The sequence below is a fragment of the Mus caroli genome, unplaced genomic scaffold, assembly GCF_978045245.1.
Source record: "Mus caroli unplaced genomic scaffold, Mus_caroli_1 scaffold_10, whole genome shotgun sequence".
Lineage (NCBI taxonomy): Eukaryota > Metazoa > Chordata > Mammalia > Rodentia > Muridae > Mus > Mus caroli.
The window spans coordinates 46,587,707-46,613,046 of record NW_028227265.1 but is presented as its reverse complement, the minus strand read 5'-3'; the positions used below and the strand labels follow the sequence as shown (position 1 = coordinate 46,613,046).

The 25,340-nt window shown below is 40.5% G+C and overlaps 1 protein-coding gene across 3 annotated transcripts in view; it reads left to right on the top strand.

Moving 5' to 3' along the window:
• Rnf150 (ring finger protein 150) overlaps positions 1 to 25,340 on the top strand; it is a 218,915-nt gene that overhangs the window by 113,281 nt on the left and 80,294 nt on the right. For all 3 annotated transcript variants that reach the window (XM_029480588.2, XM_021170854.3, XM_085843783.1), the window contains exon 2: positions 19,606 to 19,856. In XM_029480588.2, the coding sequence (XP_029336448.1) occupies positions 19,606 to 19,856 (251 nt within the window). The remainder of the gene's footprint in view (positions 1 to 19,605; positions 19,857 to 25,340) is intronic.

Sequence of the window (25,340 nt, the reverse complement as noted above, 5' to 3'; positions counted from 1 at the left end):
ACTAGCCCAGTCTGCAGAACAAGTTCCGGACAGCCAGGGCTACACAGAGAGACACTTTACCTTTGGGAGGGGGAAAATATATATATAATTCATTAAAGAATGTTAGTTCACCAAATTGTACAGAAATGTGGAAGCAATTATGTAGGAGCTGTGAAGGAGAGCTGTGGGCAGTGAGTGTAAAACACACTCTTCGAGGCTACAGAAATCTGGGAGCTTTGCTTATAGACATATAAAAACTGGCTCGGACCTGGCGCTTTCTTTCTTCTTTGGTTGAGAGAGAACAAAGCAGGGTTAGCTCTTGACCTAGCCACTAAACTAGTCTAGGTCCTGTTTTCTTTCTCTGTACAACGAAGAAACAATTGATGTCATAGACAATGGAGCCCACCCCCACCCCCAGCACCTAAGTTCTCAATTCTGTCTTTCCATTCTCATTCCAGAAAGCTCCACTTTCAAGCAGAAGGGAGTTTGTAGGCTTTTAGAGGGTGGAGAAGGCTTCTGCAACCACTTTCCGTAACTTATACTGCTATGGGCAATGTATACATACAAAGGGCAGCTATAAGCCGGAGAGGAGCCATAGTCTTTGCCTTTCACTGGGCCTTATGATATTGTTGCCAAGCTGGCGATGTTATCTCAAAACATCAACTCTTAAAGAAGACGGGTGTTAGTCTCTTGTCTTGACCCTTTCACACAGTAGCAACTGCGCCACTGGATTAGCAAATGCACATCCTTTAGTGTATGACTGATCGATACTTTCCAAAGGCAATATGATGTAAGCTACATGTTCAATATTAGACTTTTCCAGCAGTCACAGGTTTTGTAATAGAAAAATAGAGAAATGGGAAATATTACATTGAATATGATTTATATAATCCACTATATCTGGAACTCATTTCAATTATTTTCTCAGAAAAAGAAATTCATTTCAAATATCTAAATATCAATGGAGTCTTTGAAATACTTGGCCTTCAAATCCCATGTTGTTTTGCATTTTAGAGCATTCCACTGAGACTTAGATGCTTACCTCTTCCTTCAGAAAAAAAAAATTATTTCGATTTAGATCTCATGAAAATTGGGTTTAATGAGAAGTGATTTCAAATACTAAGGTTGTTTCAGACACACTTGAAAAGCTTTCTGATAACTGAACCTAGTAAATGTTTTAACTTAAGATCAAGTTATCGAAACCAAAGGTGGAAAGATTCCTTTCCCTGGCCCACAGAGCTGCACTGCAGATGCCAACATCAGGCAGCCAGTGAGAACTGGCACGGCATGCCCCACTCGACCATCTACTCAGGAACATTGTGCAGAGCACTGTTCAGTGTTCAAAACTATTCTCTCTTCAAGTCCTATTTATAAGCCAATTAAAAGTTAAAGGACCATACGTGAAAAGCACAGAAGTGTTGCTGAGCACAAGCCACTATAGCTCATATTTGTGACATCAGAAAGCCATGAAGAAAGAAGACATAGGGACATCATTTTTAGAAAGTCTCGGTGACTGCAGAGAGAGATTCCAAATGTTTGCTTGAAAGGTAGTTCCAGGAATCTCCTAGTGGGTATGTAGACATGGAAAGAAGGGCGCCCATAAATACCATGTTATCCACCAGCTTTCTATGAGGAATGAAGCTAAATGCCACTTGGAAAGTTGGCAAAATGATGTAGAAAGTGTGCACAGAGCTATTCCAGTCCTGGTAGGAGGCTGTGGGGTTTGTACAGCATTTCCTCAGACATTATGGATATACCCTGGAGGCAATAATTCAGTGCCAACCCGTCACTGGTCAGTGAAATCAAGGCAATGGCAGTTGAAAATCAGAATAGTATGTACTAAAAAGTATACATGAAGTTTAGAGAAGGGTGCTAGACCAGATGAGCAAGACACTCTGACTTACAGAATACAATATACCAAAGGAACATGGACATTTGGCATGTCACAGAGTCTAGATCTGCTTCACAGTGTGGGCTCATTGCCCACCTGTCTCCCATATTATACCTGAGGACCTAAGTGAATCACCAGTAAGTACCCTCTCCCCTGAGTACTGGTGGAGAGAGTAAAGACCAAGGAGATGTGGGGACCAATCATGCATATAGGAGTCAAAAACCGTTGCAGAGCAAGGCTCGCCATACCCAGTCCTTACAACTTACCCATCAGGTCAAAGCCTGTACAGCTTTTTCATTGTTTAGGAACTGAGGAAGCCTATCTTCTGCTCATTGAGGCTTCACTGTGCCTTCTCATTCCAATGGCTAGTCTTTTATCCGACCTTTATGCTGCTGAGCTCATTGTCCATGTCATCTTACCACAGGGAACACTTTGGGGATTCTCAATTTCCAGAAATCAAAGTAACAGAGGAGACGTCCAAAGAGGGATTTTTCCCAGTGTGGATCTTGAATCAGGGAATTCTTGTTTTTATGTTTCAAAGGCAATTTGTTGAATACTAAAAAGAAACAAATGAATCAGGTAATCAGACATTTTATAATCAGACAGTAAATAGAGCATTCCAGATCACTGACAAATAAACAAAATGGTCAAGAGGGAGTTCACCAATTTTCTTGGCTTATGCCACACTATAGTTAAGAGTGCATTATGTCTGGAGAATTGTTACAGTCAGGATAGTGAGAGCTTTTATTTGCAATGCTAGGTCCTTGCCATGGTTTGTTAGAGGTGATGCAACGGGGGATAGATACTGTTTTCCTAGTCGTTATAAATAACGTAAAAAGGAAGCCCATGTCTCCTTTGATCGTGGAATGGTTTCTTTTTTTTTTTTTTTTAAGTTATTGGTTTGTGCCTTTACTTTTTCATATAAACTTCTTTTTTTTAAAAAAAACATGTTTATATTTTTTTTGATTTTTAATATTTTTATTACATATTTTCCTCAATTACATTTCCACTACTATCCCAAAAGTCCCCCATAGCGCCCCCCACTTCCCTACCCACCCATTCCCATTCTTTTGGCCCTGGCATTCCCCTATATTGGGGCATATAAAGTTTGCAAGTCCAATGGGCCTCTCTTTCCATTGATGGCCGACTAGGCCATCTTTCGATACATATGCAGCTAGAGACAAGAGCTCCGGGGTTCTGGTTAGTACATCATGCTGTTCCAACAATAGGGTTGCAGATCCCTTTAGCTCCTTGGGTACTTTCTCTAGCTTCTCCATTGGGAGCCCTGTGATACATCCAATAGCTGACTGTGAACATCCACTCCTGTGTTTGCTAGGCCCCGGCATCGTCTCACAAGAGACAGCTATATTTGGGTCCTTTCAGCAAAATCTTGCTAGTGTATGCAATGGTGTCAGTGTTTAGAAGCTGATTATGGGACGAATCCCTGGATACAGCAGTCTCTAAATGGTCCATCCTTTCATCACAGCTACGAACTTTGTCTCTGTAACTCCTTCCCTGGGTGTTTTGTTCCAAATTCTAAGAAGGTGCACAGTGTCCACACTTTGGTCTTCATTCTTCTTGAGTTTCATGCGTTTAGCAAATTGTATCTTATATCTTGGGTATCCTAAGTTTTGGGCTAATATCCACTTATCAATGAATACATATTGTGTGAGTTCTTTTGTGATTGTGTTACTTCACTCAAGATGATGCCCTCCAGGTCCATCCATTTGGCTAGGAATTTCATAAATTCATTCTTTTTAATAGCTGAGTAGTACTCCATTGTGTAAATGTACCATAATTTCTGTATCCATTCCTCTGTTGAGGGACATCTGGGTTCTTTCCAGCTTCTGGCTATTATAAATAGGGCTGCTATGAACATAGTGGAGCATGTGTCCTTTTTACCGGTTGGGACATCTTCTGGATATATGCCCAGGAGAGGTATTGCTGGATACTCCGGTAGTACTATGTCCAATTTTCTGAGGAACCGCCAGACTGATTTCCAGAGTGGTTGTACAAGCTTGCAATCCCACCAACAATGGAGGAGTGTTCCTCTTTCTCCACATCCTCGCCAGCATCTGCTGTCACCTGAATTTTTGATCTTAGCCATTCTGACTGGTGTGAGGTGGAATCTCAGGGTTGTTTTGATTTGCATTTCCCTGATGATTAAGGATGTTGAACATTTTTTCAGGTGTTTCTCTGCCATTCGGTATTCCTCAGGTGAGAATTCTTTGTTCAGTTCTGAGCCCCATTTTTTAATGGGGTTATTTGACTTTCTGGAGTCCACCTTCTTGAGTTCTTTATATATATTGGATATTAGTCCCTTATCTGATTTAGGATAGGTGAAGATCCTTTCCCAATCTGTTGGTGGTTTTTTTGTCTTATTGATGGTGTCTTTAGCCTTGCAGAAGCTTTGTAGTTTCATGAGGTCCCACTTGTCAATTCTCGATCTTACAGTACAAGCCATTACTGTTCTATTCAGGAATTTTTCCCCTGTGCCCATATCTTCAAGGCTTTTCCCCACTTTCTCCTCTATAAGTTTCAGTGTCTCTGGTTTTATGTGAAGTTCCTTGATCCACTTAGACTTGACCTTAGTACAAGGAGATAGGAATGGATCGATTCGCATTCTTCTACATGTTAACAACCAGTTGTGCCAGCACCATTTGTTGAAAATGCTGTCTTTCTTCCACTGGATGTTTTTAGCTCCCTTGTCGAAGATCAAGTGACCATAGGTGTGTGGGTTCATTTCTGGGTCTTCAATTCTATTCCATTGGTCTATTTGTCTGTCACTATACCAGTACCATGCAGTTTTTATCACAATTGCTCTGTAGTAGAGCTTTAGGTCCGACATGGTGATTCCACCAGAGGTTCTTTTATCCTTGAGAAGAGTTTTTGCTATCCTAGGTTTTTTGTTATTCCAGATGAATTTGCAGATTGCACTTTCTAATTCGTTGAAGAATTGATTTGGAATTTTGATGGGGATTGCATTGAATCTGTAGATTGCTTTTGGCAAGATAGCCATTTTTACAATGTTGATCCTGCCAATCCATGAGCATGGGAGATCTTTCCATCTTCTGAGATCTTCTATAATTTCTTTCTTCAGAGACTTGAAATTTTTATTATACAGATCTTTCACTTCCTTAGTTAGAGTCACGCCAAGATATTTTATATTATTTGTGACTATTGAGAAGGGTGTTGTTTCCCTAATTTCTTTCTCAGCCTGTTTATTCTTTGTGTAGAGAAAGGCCATTGATTTGTTTGAGTTAATTTTATATCCAGCTACTTCACCAAAGCTGTTTATCAGGCTTAGGAGTTCTCTGGTGGAATTTTTAGGGTCACTTATATATACTATCATATCATCTGCAAAAAGTGATATTTTGACTTCATCTTTTCCAATTTGTATCCCTTTGATCTCCTTTTGTTGTCGAATTGCTCTGGCTAGGACTTCAAGTACAATGTTGAATAGGTATGGAGAAAGTGGACAGCCTTGTCTAGTCCCTGATTTTAGAGGGATTGCTTCAAGCTTCTGACCATTTACTTTGATGTTGCATACTGGTTTGCTGTAGATTGCTTTTATCATGTTTAGGTATGGGCCTTGAATTCCTGATCTTTCCAAGACTTTTATCATGAATGGGTGTTGGATCTTGTCAAATGCTTTTTCCGCATCTAAGGAGATGACCATGTGGTTTTTGTCTTTGAGTTTGTTTATATACTGGATTACGTTGATGGATTTCCGTATATTGAACCATCCCTGCATCCCTGGGATGAAACCTACTTGGTCAGGATGGATGATTGTTTTGATGTGTTCTTGGATTCGGTTAGCAAGAACTTTATTGAGGATTTTTGCATCAATATTCATAAGGGATATTGGTCTGAAGTTTTCTATCTTTGTTGGGTCTTTTTGTGGTTTAGGTATCAGAGTAATTGTGGCTTCATAGAATGAGTTGGGTAGAGTACCTTCTGTTTCTATTTTGTGGAATAGTTTGTGAAGAACTGGGATTAGATCTTCTTTGAAGGTCTGATAGAACTCTGCATTAAACACATCTGGTCCTGGGCTTTTTTTAGTTGGGAGACTATTAATGACTGCTTCTATTTCTTTGGGGGATATAGGGCTGTTTAGATCATTAACCTGATCTTGATTCAACTTTGGTACCTGGTATCTGTCTAGGAACTTCTCCATTTCATCCAGGTTCTCCAGTTTTGTTGAGTATAGCCTTTGGTAGAAGGATCTGATGGTGTTTTGGATGTCTTCAGGATCTGTTGTTATGTCTCCTTTTTCATTTCTGATTTTGTTAATTAGGATGCTTTCCCTGTGCCCTCTAGTGAGTCTGGCTAAGGGTTTATCTATCTTGTTGATTTTCTCAAAGAACCAGCTCCTTGATTGGTTGATTCTTTGAATAGTTTTTCTTGTTTCCACTTGGTTGATTTCACCCCTGAGTTTGATTATTTCCTGCCGTCTACTCCTCTTGGGTGAATTTGCTTCCTTTTATTCTAGTGCTTTTAGGTGTGTTGTCAAGCTGCTAATGTGTGCTCTCTCTAGTTTCCTTTTGGAGGCACTCAGAGCTATGAGTTTTCCTCTTAGAAATGCTTTCATTGCATCCCATAAGTTTGGGTATGTTGTGGCTTCATTTTCATTGAACTCTAAAAAGTCCTTAATTTCTTTCTTTATTCCTTCCTTGACCAAGGTATCATTGAGAAGAGTGTTGTTCAGTTTCCATGTGAAGGTTGGCTTTCTATTATTTATTTTGTTATTGAAGATCAGCCTTAGTCCATGGTGATCTGATAGGATGCATGGGACAATTTCAATATTTTTGTATCTGTTGAGGCCTGTTTTGTGACCAATTATGTGGTCAATTTTGGAGAAGGTACCATAAGGTGCTGAGAAGAAGGTATATCCTTTTGTTTTAGGATAGAATGTTCTGTAGATATCTGCCAGATCCATTTGATTCATAATTTCTCTTAGTTTCTCTGTGTCCCTGTTTAGTTTCTGTTTCCATGATCTGTCCATTGGTGAAAGTGGTGTGTTGAAGTCTCCCACTATTATTGTATGAGGTGCAATGTGTGCTTTGAGATTTACTAAAGTTTCTTTAATGAATGTGGCTGCCTTTGTATTTGGAGCATAGATATTCAGGATTGATAGTTCCTCTTGGAGGATTTTACCTTTGATGAGTATGAAGTGTCCCTCCCTGTCTTTTTTAATGACTTTGGGTTGGAAGTCAATCTTATCAGATATTAGAATGGCTACTCCAGCTTGTTTCTTCATGCCATTTGCTTGGAAAATTGTTTTCCAGCATTTCATTCTGAGGTAGTGTCTATCCTTTTCTCTGAGATGAGTTTCCTGTAAGCAGCAAAATGTTGGGTCTTGTTTGTGTAGCCAGTTTGTTAGTCTATGTCTTTTTATCGGGGAGTTGAGTCCATTGATATTAAGAGATATTAAGGAAAAGTAATTGTTGTTTCCTGTTATTTTTGTTGTTAAAGTTGGCATTTTGTTCTTGTGGCTGTCTTCTTTTAGGTTTGTTGAGGGATTACCTTCTTGTTGTTTCTAGGGCGTGGTTCCTGTCCTTGTATTGGTTTTTTTCTGTTATTATCCTTTGAAGGGCTGGATTCGTGGAGAGATAATGTGTGAATTTGGTTTTGTCGTGGAATACTTTGGTTTCTCCATCTATGTTAATTGAGAGTTTGGCTGGGTATAGTAGCCTGGGCTGGAATTTGTGTTCTTTTAGTGTCTGTTTAACATCCGTCCAGGATCTTCTGGCTTTCATAGTCTCTGGTGAAAAATCTGGTGTAATTCTGATAGGCTTGCCTTTATATGTTACTTGGCCTTTTTCTCTTACTGCTTTTAGTATTCTATCTTTATTTAGAGCATTTGTTGTTCTGATTATTATGTGTCGGGAGGTATTTCTTTTCTGGTCCAGTCTATTTGGAGTTCTGTAGGCTTCTTGTATGTTCATGGGCATCTCTTTCTTTAGATTTGGGAAGTTTTCTTCTATAATTTTGTTGAAGATGTTTGCTGGTCCTTTGAGTTGAAAATCTTCATTCTCATCCACTCCTATTATCCGTAGGTTTGGTCTTCTCATTGTGTCCTGTATTTCTTGGATGTTTTGAGTTAGGATCTTTTTGCGTTTTACATTTTCCTTGATTGTTGTGCCGATGTTCTCTATGGAATCTTCTGCACCTGAGATTCTCTCTTCCATCTCTTGTATTCTGTTGCTGATGCTCGTATCTATGGTTCCAGATTTCTTTCCTAGGGTTTCTATCTCCAGTGTTGCCTCATTTTGGGTTTTCTTTATTGTGTCTACTTCCCTTTTTAGGTCTAGTATGGTTTTGTTCATTTCCATCATCTGTTTGGATGTGTTTTCCTGTTTTTCTGTAAGGACTTCTACCTGTTTGATTATGTTATCCTGTTTTTCTTTAAGGATTTGTAACTCTTTAGCAGTGTTCTCCTGCAATTCTTTAAGGGATTTTTGTGCTTCCTCTTTAGTGTCTTCTGCCTGTTTAGCAGTGTTCTCCTGTATTTCTTTAAATGTGTTATTAAAGTCCTTCTTGAAGTCCTCTACCATCATCAGGAGATATGCTTTTAGATCCATGTCTAGCTTTTCCGGTGTGTTGGGGTGCCCTGGACTGGGCGAAGTGGGGGTGCTGGGTTCTGATGATGGTGAGTGGTCTTGGTTTCTGTTAGTAAGATTATTACGTTTACCTTTCGCCATCTGGTAATCTATGGGGTTAGGTGTTATCGTTGTCACTGTTTAAAGATTGGAGCAGAAGCTGTGTTCCACTCACCAGCAGTCTCTAAATCCTGCGGCGGGGGTCGTGGGTAGCTGGCGGGTGTCAGGCAACCCTGCGCTCCAGCTACCCCGGCGCTGATCCAGCCGGATGAGGCCTGTGGCCCTACTCAGGCCGGTTTCTGCTTCCCTAACTAATGCAGTCTCAGGTCCCGTGCGCAATTGGATTGGAGCAGAAGCTGTGTTCCACTCTCCAGAAGTCTTAAGATCCTGTGGAGGGTGTTGTGGGTAGCTGGCGAGTGTCAGCCGACCCTGCACCCCAGCTGCCCCGGTGCTTTTCTGACCGGAAGAGGCTTGTGGCCCTATCGTGGAATGGTTTCTGATTAAAGTTTATAGCTTTTTTTTTCAAAAGCCTCAAGAGAGTAACATGAACTTGGCTATTAATTACTAGCCCTGTTGTGTTAATCTTTGACCTTGAAGATGAATTTTATATCTACCTGCCTTAGAATTTCCTTTCATTGATCAATGTGGGTGGGAGTCAACCCTTTAATGATCCAGAAATGGCTTGTGTTAGCTTTTCATGACTACAATATAATATCTGAGATTATCAGTTTATACAAATAAAAGTTTGCCTGGCTCACAATTTTGGAGGTCTCTGCCAATAGCCAGATAAACTCATTGCTTTAGAGTTTATATCAGGGCAGCACTTCATATAGGAATTACATTGGTGGGGGAGCAGAGAGGAAACAGAAAGAAAGCCTGGTGTGCATACTGCCATCATGGGTGTGTCCCTCTGTGACAGAAGTCTTTCAACCATGCCCCATCTCTTAAAGATGCCACAACTCCCTCACAGCATCATGGACCATTTAACAAGGCGCTAACACTGGAGCTTAGGGGATCCTTTCCACAGAGTGACTTGCCTAGTCTGAGTTTCCTTGTCAGTTACTGACTAGAGTGTCCTTATAGGATCCAGGAGTTATAAGTTGTCCGTAAATCTATGCTTGTTTCCACACCAGTAGTATTTAATATAATATGTTTCTTACCCTGTGTCTTCGGATCTAAATGCAGGATTTACACTATCCGTTATGCCTTAAACACTTATTATATAAAAATGAAAATAATGCAATAATAATTTTTTATTTACTGATCATATAGATTTGAGTTTCTTCATCTGAATTTGTCTATTGTTATCTCCAGTCAACATTCTGGACTGAACACATTGATTAGTAAAGTCGTGAGCTACAGTGAACCTTTAGTGTTAAGGTTACTGAAAGTTTAGCAAATCTTGGGGATTCACCCAGCTAGATGTTATACCAAATGATTCTAGTTAATTTTACTTAAGATTTTTAGAAAGGGGGGAAAAATGTGCTGGAGAATTTTAGTCCCTCATTGCCTCCTGTCTGAAGATTTCATTAATGTGTCCCTAAGAGAGATTTACAGATACTGAGCCTTGCTTAAACCAAAACTCAAATGTAAAATGTTTTATAGGTGAGCAGAAGAATCCTAAGCTTTTTTCCATGATAACAGTGAAGTCTAATCGAAACTGCATGGTATAAAACCACATGGTATAAAACCAATCAGTACCCTGTAATTTATTCTACTTCCACCTATTGTATCATCGTTGTTCCAAAAACTAGAAAAAACAAATTACTTGTGAGTCTGATTTGCTGATCACATCCCAAGAAAAATGCTACAGACCTAGCTTCTGCTGCCTCCATCTGTCCTTAACACTTCCCCTGGTGTTTCACATAAATTCATAGCAATCCCATAGACTTGACAATAGAAATATGCATGAAGTTTTTGAAAATTGTAGTACAGTCTATGAGTTGGTTAAGTTATGACAGCCATTCCATGAAAAGTAAAACAGGTCATGATTAGTAGCCTCCTTAGAGAGTCTCTGACCTCACAAAAGTTGGCTGCTATTAGTTGTGATGATAAATCCCAGGGCAAGGATTAAAATGTTCTTCCGTGGCATACCACAATTGACTGTTTCAGAGACCTGGGAAGGCCCAGGCTGACTGATGTTTAGCTAATAAACCGGAAACATTCCTGTTTTGAACTTAGATATCTTCCGGAGGAATCCTATTAACTGGTTTGTACTAAAACTAACCATTTCGGCTCCTAATTAATAAAGTTTTAATCCTCAATTAGTCTTGCCTTAAATTTAAATTTTCATAGTAGGAAATATATTTACTATCACAACTAAGAGTGTGTTCCATACAATACACACACACACACACACACACACAAATGTGTAAAAATGTACAGGCTTCATGAAAGATGTCTGGTTCTAGACAGCAGAGACATCTCCCTGGGGTGGAAAGGTTAGGAGAATACCTGGATACTGTGTGGGAGGGCCACTCCTACTGTCTAGGATGGCTTTGAGTGTGTGGACCAGGCAGATGTTCACAGTGTAGCTGGATGTAGACATTCTTTTCTAAATATATGAAGACAATAGAGGCAAACTCTACTGCAAGTGCTGTGTAATTTAATTGAAAGAAAATTGAGTTAGAGAACACTTAAGAGATGCCATGAAAATATTTTGAGCTTCAGAGCCTACATTGTGGAGCGCAGAAGGGCTGTATGGTTTTCAGCATTTGGGGATTTGCCACGGAGTGATCATGTTAAATGGAGGAGGCAAGAGAAAAGTCCAGAGCCTTCTGCAAATTCAGCCCAGTCATGGCTGGATCTGGATGTCAGCTATTCCCAGCCTTTTTTACGGCTTTCCTCCTTTAGGGAAGTTCTAGTTTCCTTTGTCCCTTGCAGTTCTAAGTACCACACATTAGCCTCACAGGAGTCCTCATTTAAGACCACAGGGACACTTGTGCAGGTAAGCTGTGGGGACCAAGTTCTACCTTCCCCATAACTCAAACTTTCTGTGTGCCCGGTCTAAGCCTCAGTCTATGTGGTGACAGGTGGGGCTCATCTCGATGGTAGGATTTGGCCACTTCAGCATAAGGGATGTGTACTGTAACAAAAGGAAGGTGGTGGAGAGCTGACTGGTTTGTATGTTTGCACTGTCGAGGCAATGATATCAATAAAAGTTAACATGTATTTAGTGGCTTTTTCTATGATGGGTCCTATGCCAGGTGGTTCAATGTGAATTACCTCATTTCATAATAGGACAGAGTATTTCCTGTTGCTAGCTACTTTTCTTCAAGAACTCTTGTGGTTGAGGTCAGTAATTGAGAAGGTGGGTGGGAAGGGGTGTGGGAGGTTGTCAGGGAGACGGGAGGTATGAAGTCATCTTTTGGGAGAAGGGAGAAAGGTTAAGTAGAACAGGACAATATACAGCACTCATTTGAGCTTGGTGATATTGCATTTCAATGGAAGCTGATGATTTCTGAAGCCTTTGTCTCTTCTTCCTTCACATGGTGATGCAGAGACCTAGAAAGGTGGAGTTGGTGGCATAAGGGGGGGGGGCGGCATTCTGTGGTTAAACCGAAGAACAAAGGAGTGAAGAGTAGTTTGCAAAGAGTTTCTAAGTGTGGTACGTGAGCGCTGGGTAAGGAGAGGAGCCAAGTGGGGGCTGATGGGCTACAGAGGACGTCAGTGAGCAGGGAGAGATGGAAAGACAGGAAGTAGCCTTTGGAAAGCTTCGGCACCAGCAGAATCTCTAGTTGGGACATGGGTAAAGAGGAATCAGAAAAGCAGGTCTGAAGAGGACCAGAAGGAAGGAGTGGTGTGGCGGGCAAACAACTGCCAGGGCAAAGCTTGAAGCAGGTTAACTCTGCTAACACTGGAATTCCAGGCCAAGTTAAACTCAGAGTTAAAGCAATGTTAGAAAAAATAAACAAGACCTTGGCAGAGGGAAGCAAGGAGAGGGGGATGGGAATATAAATCCAGTAGAAGAAATGCCAAGATAGTTTGGGAAGTGACTGTCATGGTGTTCGAGGGAAATGAAGTATGCCCACCGAACCCTCTCCTGGCCCTGCAGTGTAAGGAGTGGGGTTTAATAAACATACATATAAGTTCTCTTTTAGACTTCCCTTAACCACAATTCAGAGACAGCTGTGCCCATGCAAAGAAATGCTTCCTGGAAAGAGGTGAAAGGACCATTCCAGGAAGAGATGGGGCCATTACTGACCAGACTTTCTAAGTGACAGAGGAAGGAATCAGGAACAAGAAAATGAAATTAGTCTGGATTAGATGGAATCAGATAGTTATAACCATTTACAGCTATATGGTCTGCCTTTAAAAAATGAAATATGGGGAGGGAGTAGGACGCCTGGCGTCCAGCAGTAGTTCAAGTAAAAGCTAACATGGACCATCTGACAGACACAACCACTAGCACATGCAGAACTAAGTGAAGGAAGAGGCATTTCTCATTTGCACATGGATGGAGTCAGCCAAACTTTTCTTCCCTCTTAAATTTCCTGCAGCCATTAAGCCACTGCCTCTGATGGGGATTTTCCCCCAGATGAAGTAGTTGGATCAACATGAACTCAAAAGCAAGTTCAGGAGACAGCTACCAGCATTATTAATGGTAGGGTAGGACAGACTGCGTGTGTACCCCTCAGGAGAAAAAAATGGTTTGAAAGATGAGCCACAAACATTAAGCCAATGTTGCACAGAAAGTGCTAGAAACTGTAGCAGGGAACTAATGAGAAATATTTAGTATGAGAAATACAAGAATTTGAGGAAATAACACACTAAATAGGTTAAGATGTGAAATGGATACAGCTGAAGAAGGCATGGCAACCTCAAATCTCAGCCTGAGAAACAATTGCTGTTTGAGTCCTAAGTGTCCCCCAAAGCTTGATCTTCTATGTGTGGCAGTATTTGGGCAGTAGTAAGACCTTTCAGAGCTGAAGATTCATGGAAAAAGCTTTGACCACTGGAGACATGCTCTGTAGGGAACTGGAACTTTGGCCCTCTTCTCTGCTTCTTGATCCCTTTTAAGTTCCTGTTCTCTGTCACGTGCCTCTGCCATAGGTGACGTATATGACAGTCACAAAGATAATAAGAGTCAGTAGACCATGGACTGAAACCTACCATGAAATGCTCCTGAGTAAGCCATTTCTCTTAAAATTGCTTTATGTGGGTCTTTTGTCTCAGTGACAGAAAGGGAATCCAGAAATTCACAAGTTAGCCAGGATGGAAAAGAACAAGTGTTAAGACTTCAAGTTCAGCTGTGGATCATTGAGAATGGCTGAAATAAAAATTAGCAACAATATCAAAGTCTACACAGCATGGTGAGAATGTAGAAAATTAAGACACTGCTGGTGGAATGCAAAGTGTGTGAGTCAATATGCCAAAGTTTATAAAAACTCCAGTGCTCAACCATATACCCTAGGAGTGGTACTCCTTGGCTTCTATCCCAGAGAAATGAAAATTTACATTCCCATAAAATATCTACACAAATGTTTATAGCAGCTTTACTCACAAGAGCTCAAAACTGACAGTAAACCTCTGTCTATCAATCGGCGAGTGGTTGAATGAGCTGTGGCTTATCACAGCCTGTGCTATGAAATTCTACTCAAGAATGAAAAGGCATAAGTGAGTGATGGATGTCTGGGTGAGTGGTAAAGGCATTATGCTAAGTGAAAGAAAATTATTCTAAAAGAGATATATGTAGTTCCATCTACATGATATTCCAGAAATGACAAAATTAAAAAGGCATATATTTACATATAAATTATAGACATATATATGTCTTTATAATTTTAAAATATAATTCTTAGGAGTTAGGGAAGAGAAAGATGGCAGGGAATTGTTGTTATTCTTATTAGTGATTGAATGTTTCAATACCTTCAGTTTGGTGTGATTATATCACCTTCTGCATGAGATCACTGTCATAGAATTGTGAATGTATTTTTAAAACCAGTACATGTAAAATTTTGTGATGTCCAAGTAGAGTTAACTATGCCATTCAGTTTCCTATTTTCATAATGTAATATAAATATATAAGACAACACCAGTAAGCAGAACCCTTTCCCCAAAAGGATGATCCATGTCAAAAGAATGCTCCATGGTCATACTATGAAAGCAACAAAATCATAACTGCTTATGGATAACTAGAAATCACACATGCTTGATATAAATCACACATACTAACTAAGCAATGCTTGGCTTCAAATGACATCTGTTCTCTTGGAATTTTTTTATGTCTTCCAGAGAAACTTTATTGCATGGTTCTCTTCATTTAGTTTATTCTTAGTGGTTTCATGGTGTCCACTATTGCAACACATAGACTATTTTCCCCTTAGCTTCTCATGGACAGGGTGTGTGTGAAACTTCATTTTTGTGTGTTCACTTGAATCTTGTGTTTTACTAAACAGTAGATATAGTCATAGTTTCCATTCTTCCTTCCCTTGACAGAGTAAAACCCTGAAGTGGAAGCATCATTTCCATTCACACCTCAGTAGCCAAATACTTAGCATGTGGCAGCAACTAGCTGCAAGGGAGTCTTGGAATTAACATTTTTACTGCCAGCATATGCCCGGTTAGAATACTAGAGACAGATAACAAACTCTGCAAGATAGACATGCTTCATCCCTTTAACTTATTAATGTTCTAAAAAATTATCACAATGTTTTTTTTCAACATTAAATCATCCTCATTTCTGAATAAATTCCACACGGGCATGAAAACTGTCTTAATGTACTACTGGATCCTATTTGGGAGAGCTTGATTTTGAAGTTCCATATCTGTATATATTTAAAATGTTTGTTGGTGCAGAAAGCAGTAATAACTGAGTTTGTGTGGTACTTCACTGTTTTAAAATCATTTCATACACATCTTGCTTGAGAATTGATAGCAATTAGAAGCTGACTACATTTTTTAAATGAACTATTTTAAGTGTATAAGTAGAAAATATTTACAAATGAATGATTGCCTAAATCCTAGAGAGCTAAGAATAAGACAGAGTAAAGCATGGATGGGGGAAATGGGGAGGATAAAGAAATGTTTACACCACCCCAGGGTGCATGGGAAGAAAGGCACCAAGCTCTATGCAGTGTTTTGGATTCTGCTGGGGTCCTAGATATTTCACTAATGCAATGATTAAACAGCCTCACTGGAGGCTGTACGTAAAGGCTTTCTCATCATTAAACACTCACAGGCTTGATAAGCTTTGGATTCCTGATGCACACACATATATCAAATGAGACCATGGCTGTCAAGTGCTGCTGTACACAGAGAAAGTGCTAAAAATGCATGGTGCATCTGCCAAACGAGCACTGTCTGTCCTGCTCACACGTTATTAGCTCTAACTGAAGAGGTTTTTCAGAATATACAGAGATCACAATAGCAATCACTCACCACTCCAAAGCCTGAGGTACATTGGGAGGAACATAGTTGTTAGGCTGAGGCAATTTTACGGAGGAGACATTTGGTGTGAAAGCACCTAGAAGTTACAGTAAACACAGAACTACCCAGCTTGGTCTGTGTGGATTTTACTCATACAAAATCTGCTCTGTGTGTGTCACTTCCGTGGCCTATAAGTCCATGCACCTCACAGATATAAAGTGTATCTGCAGAGCAGCATTTAACCCCAGGGACTGTGCCTGTGGTTGCTCAGCAAGCCTTGCCACACCTCACCAGCTCCTGCTTTTCTCCTTTCCTGGCTCTTGTACACCCACAGTTAAACTTCGGCTGCAGGTATTCATCTGGGATGAATTAATGATCTGGGGAGAGTATGACTGCTCACATCAGGGCATGTCTCCTTCAAACTAACTCCTCAAATGGCTTCTTGGCCTGGATTTTGTGCACTTATCAGAAATACTTCATCCAAGTGCAGTTAACTATACACCAGTTTGGGGGTTTTGGTTGGTTGGTTGGTTTGCTTGCTTGCTTGCTTGCTTGCTTGCTTGCTTGCTTGCTTGCTTGCTTTGTTTTGTTTTGTTTCAAGATACTTTAGACACACAATTTACTTTTTTATTCTGTATATATATATGCTTGCATGAATTTATGTGCAATGTGTGCATTCATTCAAAAGTCCACAAAGGCTAGAAAAACACATCAGATCCCTTGGAACTGGAATTACAAGCAACTGTGAGGCCCTTCTGGGGGTGCCAGGAACTGAACTCAGATCCTCTAGAAAAGCAGAAAATGCTCTTAATCACTGAGCATTCTCTCAAGCCCCAAGGCATCCAGTTTTCAATAACTATTCCCGTTGTGATAATCCCAAATCCTCAGTATAACTTTACTCTACACGGTATACAGTCTAAAGTACAAGGAGAAATACTTTGAGAATTTCACCCTTTTCTTCATTATCATCCCTGGAAGTTATTACAAATCTCAGAGATGAGTAAGGTTCCTGTCCAGGCGAATGGGCCAGCTGCATCACCATGTTTGATTTTCCTTTTCAGACGTTGTTGTATGTCCTGAAGTCCCCACAGTTGCAGAGACAATGAGCACTCACTACACACTTAGGTTTAAAACAAACAGTTTAAAATAGTTAATTATACCCTGCAGAAAGAGAAAAATGTTTTTCTCAGATCCCTGGGAAAAGATAATGAATAATTTAGAGCTTTGCAGCATCCAAAACTTTCAGTGCCTATTTCTAAAGTGCCACACTGGATTAAAGCGCGCTGTCTGTTGCCAGAGAGCAAGTCTTAATGACTACACTCTATGGCCTCTCAAGCATGAATTCCTAATAGGAAAATTGTAGTCTGGAGACAGGGTGAATAACGCCAGGGCGTTCAGACCTCCAGGTAGGAAACAGGTTAAAAGCTTTAAGACTAAAAGCCTGGGGCAGGCTCAGCAAAAAGTAGGTCAGCCTCACAGAAAACACAGAGCACAAAATAAAGCTGAGAATTTAGGAGGGAACTAAATCACACTCTAATCTCCATCCTTTCTATTTACCCATTAAGAGAGCTGAATAAATACTGTTTGTTACCAAACCACATTTGGTTGCTAAAGATATAAATATGGGAAGTAAAACTATATGGTTTAGAAAAGCTGTTTTAAATGAGTACTTCTGTGATCTTGAATGGGAACAAACCTTTTAAACCAAAACTGGAGGCAATTAAGGGATATATTAATTTGGCTATTAAAATATAAATTTGTTCTTACCTGGGTGTGGCAAGCCTCTTAATTTACCTCCACATCCTGTCTTTCCAAATCTCTAATCTAGAGCTTTAAATAAGAGGGCCTAAAGAATATAAAATAGAAACTCATAACCCTCTCTCCAGTACTCACATATCTCCAAAATAACTGCAGCTCTGGGATGAGCCCCACCCCCCTAGCCAGCTTAGTCCAGAGTACAAAGAAGATCATATTTTCATAGAGTCAAAACCGGGGAGCAGCCTTAATCCCTCACAAAACCCCAGACCACATGTAGCCATTAGCCAGAACAAACACACATGAGAAGGGGCTACCAGACTGTCAGTATATTCTGACAAGTTCAAATTCAAACCATCAGCTTTAGGAATTCTTTATTATTATTATTATTATTATTATTATTATTATTGGATATTTTATTTATTTACATTTCAAATGTTATCCCCCTTCCCAGCTTTCCCTCCACAAGCCCCCTATCCCACCCCCTCTCCCTGCTTCTATGAGGGTGCTTCCCTACCCACCTTACCACCCTAGCATTCCCGTATGCCGGGGCATCAAACCTTCACAGGACCAAGGGCCTCTCCTCCCATTGATGCCAGATAAGGCCATCCTCTGCTATATATGCAGCTGGAGCCATGGGTCCCTCCATGTGTATTCTTTGGTTGGTGGTTTAGTCCCTGGGAGCTCTGGGGGAGGGGTCTGATTGGTTGATATTGTTATTCTTCCTATGGGGTTGCAAACCCCATCAGCTCCTTCAGTCCTTCCCCTAACTCTTCCATTGGGGTCACATAGCTGTTTCCATTCGGTTGAGTAAAATAAGCAGAAAATACCTCTGAGACCATTGTATCAGTTAGACAACCCTGTTGGAGCTCTTTAGGAATCCCTGGCTTTGTTTGCTTGGGTTCTCACGTGTGTGTGTGTGTGTGTGTGTGTGTGTGTGAAAATTGCTTTAAAATATGGCACTCAGGATCTGTAATTGAGTGTTTATGGTGTACACAACAAGGGGAAAGAAAGAGAGCACTGTGGTTGGGAGCTGGGCATTTGACTTCTTGCCATTGAGTGGAAACTCCTTTCGCTCTTTTCGGGGGATCTATGGAAGGATCCACTCTGACGAGATTCAGGGCAGCACCTTAGACAGTAGAATTTCAACTTAGGCAGTGTATGTGTGTGTGTGTGTGTGTGTGTGTGTGTGTGTGTGTGTGTGTGATGAGGGGTGTGTGTATGTGTTTCGTGTGATTGTATATGTGGTGTGTGTTTGTGTGTGGTGTATTTGTATGTGTGTGTGGTGTATGTGTGAGTGGTGTGTGTCTGTGTGTGTGTTTGTTGTGTGTGGTGCATAGTGTGTGTACATGTGGTGTGGTATATGTGTGATATGTGTGTATGTGTGTGAAGGGTGTGTGATATGTATGTGTGGTATGTATGGTGAATGTGTGTCTGTAGTGTGTGTGTATGATGGTATGTGTGTGTGTATGTGTGAGTGTGTGTGAGTGTGTGTGAGAGAGAGAGAGTGTGTGTGTGTGAGTGTGTGTGTGTGTGTGTGTGTGTGTGTGTGAGTGTGTGTGTAACAGTGGGGGCTACTAGATATTTGAGCTTTAGATAAGATTCCTGGATGTGAAAGATTTTGTTAGATTTGGGATTCAGGGGGGAACATTGAGTCAGGTTGAAACAGCTTCCATGGCAGGGGCTCTGAGAAGTGCTTGGGGCTCCTTAAAGGAAAGGGGAGATTCAATATCCTGTGTTTGATGGCGGTCCTTAATACATGTTTACAGTCAGTCTGTTTCTGGATCAGTGACGATAATGGGAAAGGCACAAAGTGACCTTTAATCCTCAAGACCAAATTACTGTAGTTTGGGGAATTGTCAATCAAACTGATGGCACTTTACAAAATGGCATAGCCCTGGCTAACAGGAAGCAATGCCGTCACTTAGAAGTGCCCTCCCAAACCTTTCACTCTGATTACCTCCCCTCACCCAACCCTCATTGCCCGCTTCCTTGCCCCTCTCGCCACAGGTGTAGAAGACATCGTGGCTATAATGATTCCTGAGCCCAAAGGGAAGGAGATAGTGAGCCTGCTGGAAAGGAACATCACCGTGACGATGTACATCACCATCGGCACCCGGAACTTGCAAAAATATGTGAGCCGCACGTCGGTTGTGTTTGTCTCCATCTCCTTCATTGTCCTGATGATCATTTCTCTGGCATGGCTGGTCTTTTATTATATCCAGAGGTTTCGGTATGCAAATGCCAGGGACAGGAACCAGGTGAGTAGCTCATTAAGAAAAGCATGGCTCTGTAAACTCAGTGCAAACCACACGTGTCAGGGTATAAACTTTGTAGCTCACAAGTCACAGGATTACAAGTGTCTTCTGACCCCGCCCCACACATGCTAACTTCTGTTGTGCTTAGGCATTTGAATTGTGATGTTTTGCTGATGTCATTTTAAGGTGTTGATGAGTTATCCCCACTCCCACCCACTGATCATTTTAAACAATTGCTTCTTTAAGCATAAATGGGATGGAAGGAGAACGGGGGACAGGCAGAAGCCTAAATGTTACTAACAGTGACAACCTGACTTCAAAAGAACCAGGATTTCCATCTTGAGAACATAAGTGGGGCGGAAAAAGATTTTTTTTTTTAAAAAAAGCTGTGTTTAAAGCAGTTAATCTTTGAACATATATACATCATATACAATGTGGATGTTGCACAATGGGATGCAGAGAAAAACAATTTCCTTCCATGTGAGTGCTAACTGGGTAATTCTACTCCACAAAGTATCTTCTCGGGATATTTTACACATGTCTACATGCATATATATATACATATATATATATGCATATACATATATGTAAAATATGGAGTTTCTTCATCTTGGAGATTAATGATCATTGCAACACAAAATCAAACAGCCTTCTCATTTCTCAGGAGCACCTAGCACTTCACTGCCTATGTATGTCATATTTATTAATCCGTATTTATAATCATAAACTAAAATTACTAATGAACATGTTTCCTCTTTCAAATAAGACATATACACGTGATACTTAACACACTTTTTAATATATCTATGAAGTAAATTCTAGAAGTTTAGTTGCTAAGACTATATGCATTTAAACTATGATGACTGTCATTCTGTCTTCCAAAAACTATTGAACCAATTTATAATTCAACCAACAATATTTAAAAGTAGTTTGCTGAGAGCATTAAGTCAAGGCAAAGGTACTTCACTCCAAACCTAAAAACCTGAATTTAATCCTTAGAATCCACAGAGCACATAGAGAGAACTGACTCCCACAAAGTGCTCCTCTCAGGACAAGTACACACATATGTGCACACACACACACTCAGAGAGACAGAGATATGGACACACATACACAAATTAAAAGAAAAGAAACCAGCTTTCTATATCCTTACCAAAGGAACGTTACAGCTTTTTATTGTAATTCAATGAATAGTATTACTCTTTTTGTTTTGCTTCATTCCTGTGATTTGGGGGACTGGCACCCTGACCTTGCACGTCCTAAGCAAGCAGCCCACCACCATGCTTCATTTCCAGCCATGGCATCACACTTGTAAAATTATAAATAAAGCTAAAACATTTTCAAGTGCAGTGTAAAATACTGAGTTTCTGTGAAGTACCTGCTTCTGTGATCTGATGTTTCTTCAGTTGAGCTATTGGAAACTTTCTCATTGGTGTGTATCCGATGTTTATTGGTCAAGGAAATTAACCAGACTTTTATAATATGGGATTGCATTCCTCCCAGAGATCCATCATCTTTGACTTTATTTGTGGTGCTTTAATGCATGAAGATTTGTTGTTGTTGTTGTTAAGTAACTGAGTCAATCCAGTTTTGAATATGTCACTGCAGCTGGTATAATTAGATCTTCTCCAAGCCAAAACTTTAGAAAAGCATTCTCTCTTCCTCTACCTCATCTTACTTCCTTTTTCTAATTAAGTCTTACTGAGCTTTTCATTACAAAGAATGAAGCAGAGGTGCAACATTTTCTATGGTGGCCCGCCACTCTCTTAGTGGCCTTTGTGGATAATTACCCTTCCACTCACAGGCAGTGGCCTCCTTTAACAGTAGTAAAGACCCTTGACACTGACCCTGTTTCAGCGTTCTCTCCCAGAGCCTTCCTGCTCCAGTATCCTGTCATTTCAAGAACCACAGGGCTGCTGCACGCCTCACATCTGTCCCTGTTGGTTGCCTCTGTGACAATATCTTCCCTGTGTTTGTGTTATAGCCGCCTTCACACTTCTAGAGTCCCTTAGAAGAAGCTCATGACTGTGACGGTGAATCTCCTCTAAGTACAGCTGTGTTTCTCCTTTCTCTTGACTCTTTAGGCTCCAGGCCTGCTGTTAAATTATCGCTGTCAGTCTGACATAGTCTTCATGTGCTGTTCATCGGTGTTTAATCATTAGGTGCTGGTTTCATTGTTTTTAATTTTAAACATACTCTTTGATTTCACTAGCATATCTAATAATCCCTCTGAATAAACAAGACTGGCATGGCGAGATATCCTCTCTTCCAATAGAGTTTAAGGGAATGTTCCCAATTTAATGAGACTTTAAAAGTAATTTTCCACCATATTATTTCCCACTCCGTTTTATAGGTCGAAATATTTTCTCCTGTTACAAAACATTTAACTTTGTAAATGTCAACTTAGCCCAACTTTACTGAGATTTTGGTCAAGTATGGATATTTAATTGTTGATAGTGGTTCCTAGGAAGTGGCATCCATCCTTACAGTCATGCTGGTAGCTGGATGACTATGGGCAAGTTCAATTCTGTGTTCCCACTAAATATTCTGCAGCAGTAATGCTTATAGTACCAGTTAGACACAAGGTAATGAACATGGATGGGTCCCACTGGCTCCTATAAGGTTCCATATAAAGTAATGTACATTGGTTACGTAAAAGATAGCCACCTGCTAATTAGATAGCCTAAATAAAAACATGAGGTTTAGTGCCCATGAATAATCTAAACAGCCAATTCGTACTTAAGGCAAGAATAAAACTTTAAGCTGTGAACTAGTTAAGCCTTGAGTCAGTTGTATAATCTTTTCCATCACTCTGGCTTCTGCAGATAGAGAGCCCATACCCATCTAGGCCCATGCATGCTCTGTGAAATATTTGTTAAGTTTCCTTGAGTTTCAGTATGCTATCACCAAGGGATCTTGTTAAAAGTTAGCCTTGTTTCCTGATCAGTGTAAATGCTACATTTTTAGCCCTTTTTAAGGATGGAATAAGAACTTAGGGAAAAAAATATCTTTTGATAGGCAGTGTTCCACTCCGTTGAACAGAATGTCACAGCTGTGCAAGCTGTATCTATAAAAAGCTGCACGTTGACTTAAATCATTTATTTTTATTAAGGCATCACTGGCCTTTAGAAGAAGTGAGCCTTTGGTTCTTTATAGGATCTCAGCCTGGGATAAAACAGGACAGGAGTTCATGTCACATCGGGAAACTTTCTGCCTCCGGGTATTTGAAAAAGGACTGGGCTGGAATTAGCCTGTTTTAGGTGTCCACTGGGCTTCTTGGAGTTTATAATTTAAAAATAAAAATTCTCAGCATCATACACAACAATGATGCTTCCCATGCCGTACTGTACATAGAGATGGTCATCCCAGAGCAGCTGTCTATGGAACGAGGTTCACTGGGTATTCACAGCAAGGCCTTTTGGATGAAGATGCAGAGGTTAAGAACTACAAAGGAGAGTGGGGAAGAGACTTGGCTACTGTGCTGTGCTTCTTGAGATAGGTTGGAAGCTGAAGGCCCCAGCTCAGGAATCAGAATGGGTCAAACATTGGATGATACCCAGCATCGTGAACTTGCATGAGCTGTTTCTCCTGCCCAGGTCCAGGTTTCCTCAAATGTAAGGGCAGCATGATGGCATGCCAGGCCTGGGGTCCTGCTATGAGAACCAAACAAGAACTATGTGGCATTGTCAGAAGGATGTCACTACAGTCACTTTTAACGGACAGAGAAAAGAATTCTTGGAAAATAACATTTAAGTGTGAAAAGCTTGTTTCTTACACATGTAAGTCTGAATATGAGGTTTGTCTTTCCCACTTTTCTCTAGAATTACAAGAAAAGGAAGTTTATAGATATACGATCCAGCGAATACACAGCCGTGGCATCAAAGCAGAACAGACATCAAGGCCCTTCCTGAAAACAAAAACACATTTTTAAAAATATCACTGTCAAAGAAAAATCTATTAGGTCTTTAGATTTTTGTTTGTTTGGTTTTTGTTTTATTTTGTTTTGGAAACTAATATTTTACACAGCACTTTAAACATTTCGAACAATAATGTATAGGCAGAGTAAAAAAAAAAAATAACTATGAGGGCTAGAGAAATGGCTCAGCATTTCCAGAGGTCCTGAGTCCAATTCCTAGCAACCACATGGTGGTTCACAACCCTCTGTAATGGGATCTGATGCCCTCTTCTCGTATATCTGAAGATAGCTATAATGTACTCATATACATAAAAATTAAAATTATTCTTTAATAAAATAATAACAACAATGAAGTGAGAGGTGTGCATTTCAGAGTAGGTTCATTTTCTTTCCACACCAAATCCCCTTAGCAATTATACCGCATATCCTGTGAGTGCCTCCAGAAATGCTGTGTATGTATAAATATGTTTTAGTTCTTTTCACATTTGTTACATAGACAAAGGCTCTGCCTCACAGCTTGTATTAGCGTGGCAGCAATAAGAACACCCAACAGACATGAGGCCTCTAAAGGAAGGGCCACAGTTACTGTGGACAGTGGTGGGTTTGAACTTCAGTGTCATAAAAACACTATGTATGAGGTCAGATTTTAGCACTGTGTGAAGTTCTTGTAGACCCAATGCAGAACATAAAATTCATCTGCCTTTACACCTGTTGTTCTATCCCATGCTGAAGGGGGAAAGAAACCCCATTTTTTCCTTTTATACTTTCACTCAACTGAGAATGCTCTGCCCCAAACATAGGGGTCTCTCTCACATTAACCAATTCCCCATCCCCCTACACTCTAACTCCATTTTGGCAATAAAGTCAGACCCCCCCAAGATAAAATAGTCCCGCAAAACTGCACTATTCTAGATGTGTGTCAAGTCTAAGTTACATACATTTTCCTCTGGATGACAGAGTGTACATCGGCAAGCTCTTGACTTAATGTTTATCTCTTAATTCTAAAACTTACAGCTGGGTGGGAGACAGCCTGGTGAGAAGGACAGAACGGAAGGCAGGATGTAGAACTTTTTATCCTGTCTGAGAGGGACAGCTTCCACATGCTGCCAAACTGGGAGTTCTCTGAGACCTGTTTGGGATGCAAGGAGGTTTCATTACCTATGTGGGAAGGAAGGGGTATGGATTAAGTCATTATTCATTGTTGATAGACTCAACCTTCAGCCTCTCTTCAGAGAGAGAGGGAGAGAGAGAGAGAGAGAGAGAGAGAGAGAGAGAGAGAGAGAGAGAGAGAGAGAGAGAGAGAAGGTTTATTTCCAATACATCACATAGTCAAGGTCTCTGCCCACACAGAACTTGTGTTGTAAGAGTATCAGCTGTACTCAGAGCATATGAGGGTAGAGGGCAGGTCTACACATACCACACCTCTAACCACAAAGTTCTGAGGTGGCCAGCCCCATCCTTAGGGACTTTCTGAAAATCACCTTGTTAATACAAAGCCAGGGTGACTGCAAGGTGCTTGTTTTGAATAACAGGACTGGTTCACACTGCCACACCCATCACTGAATTGCAGG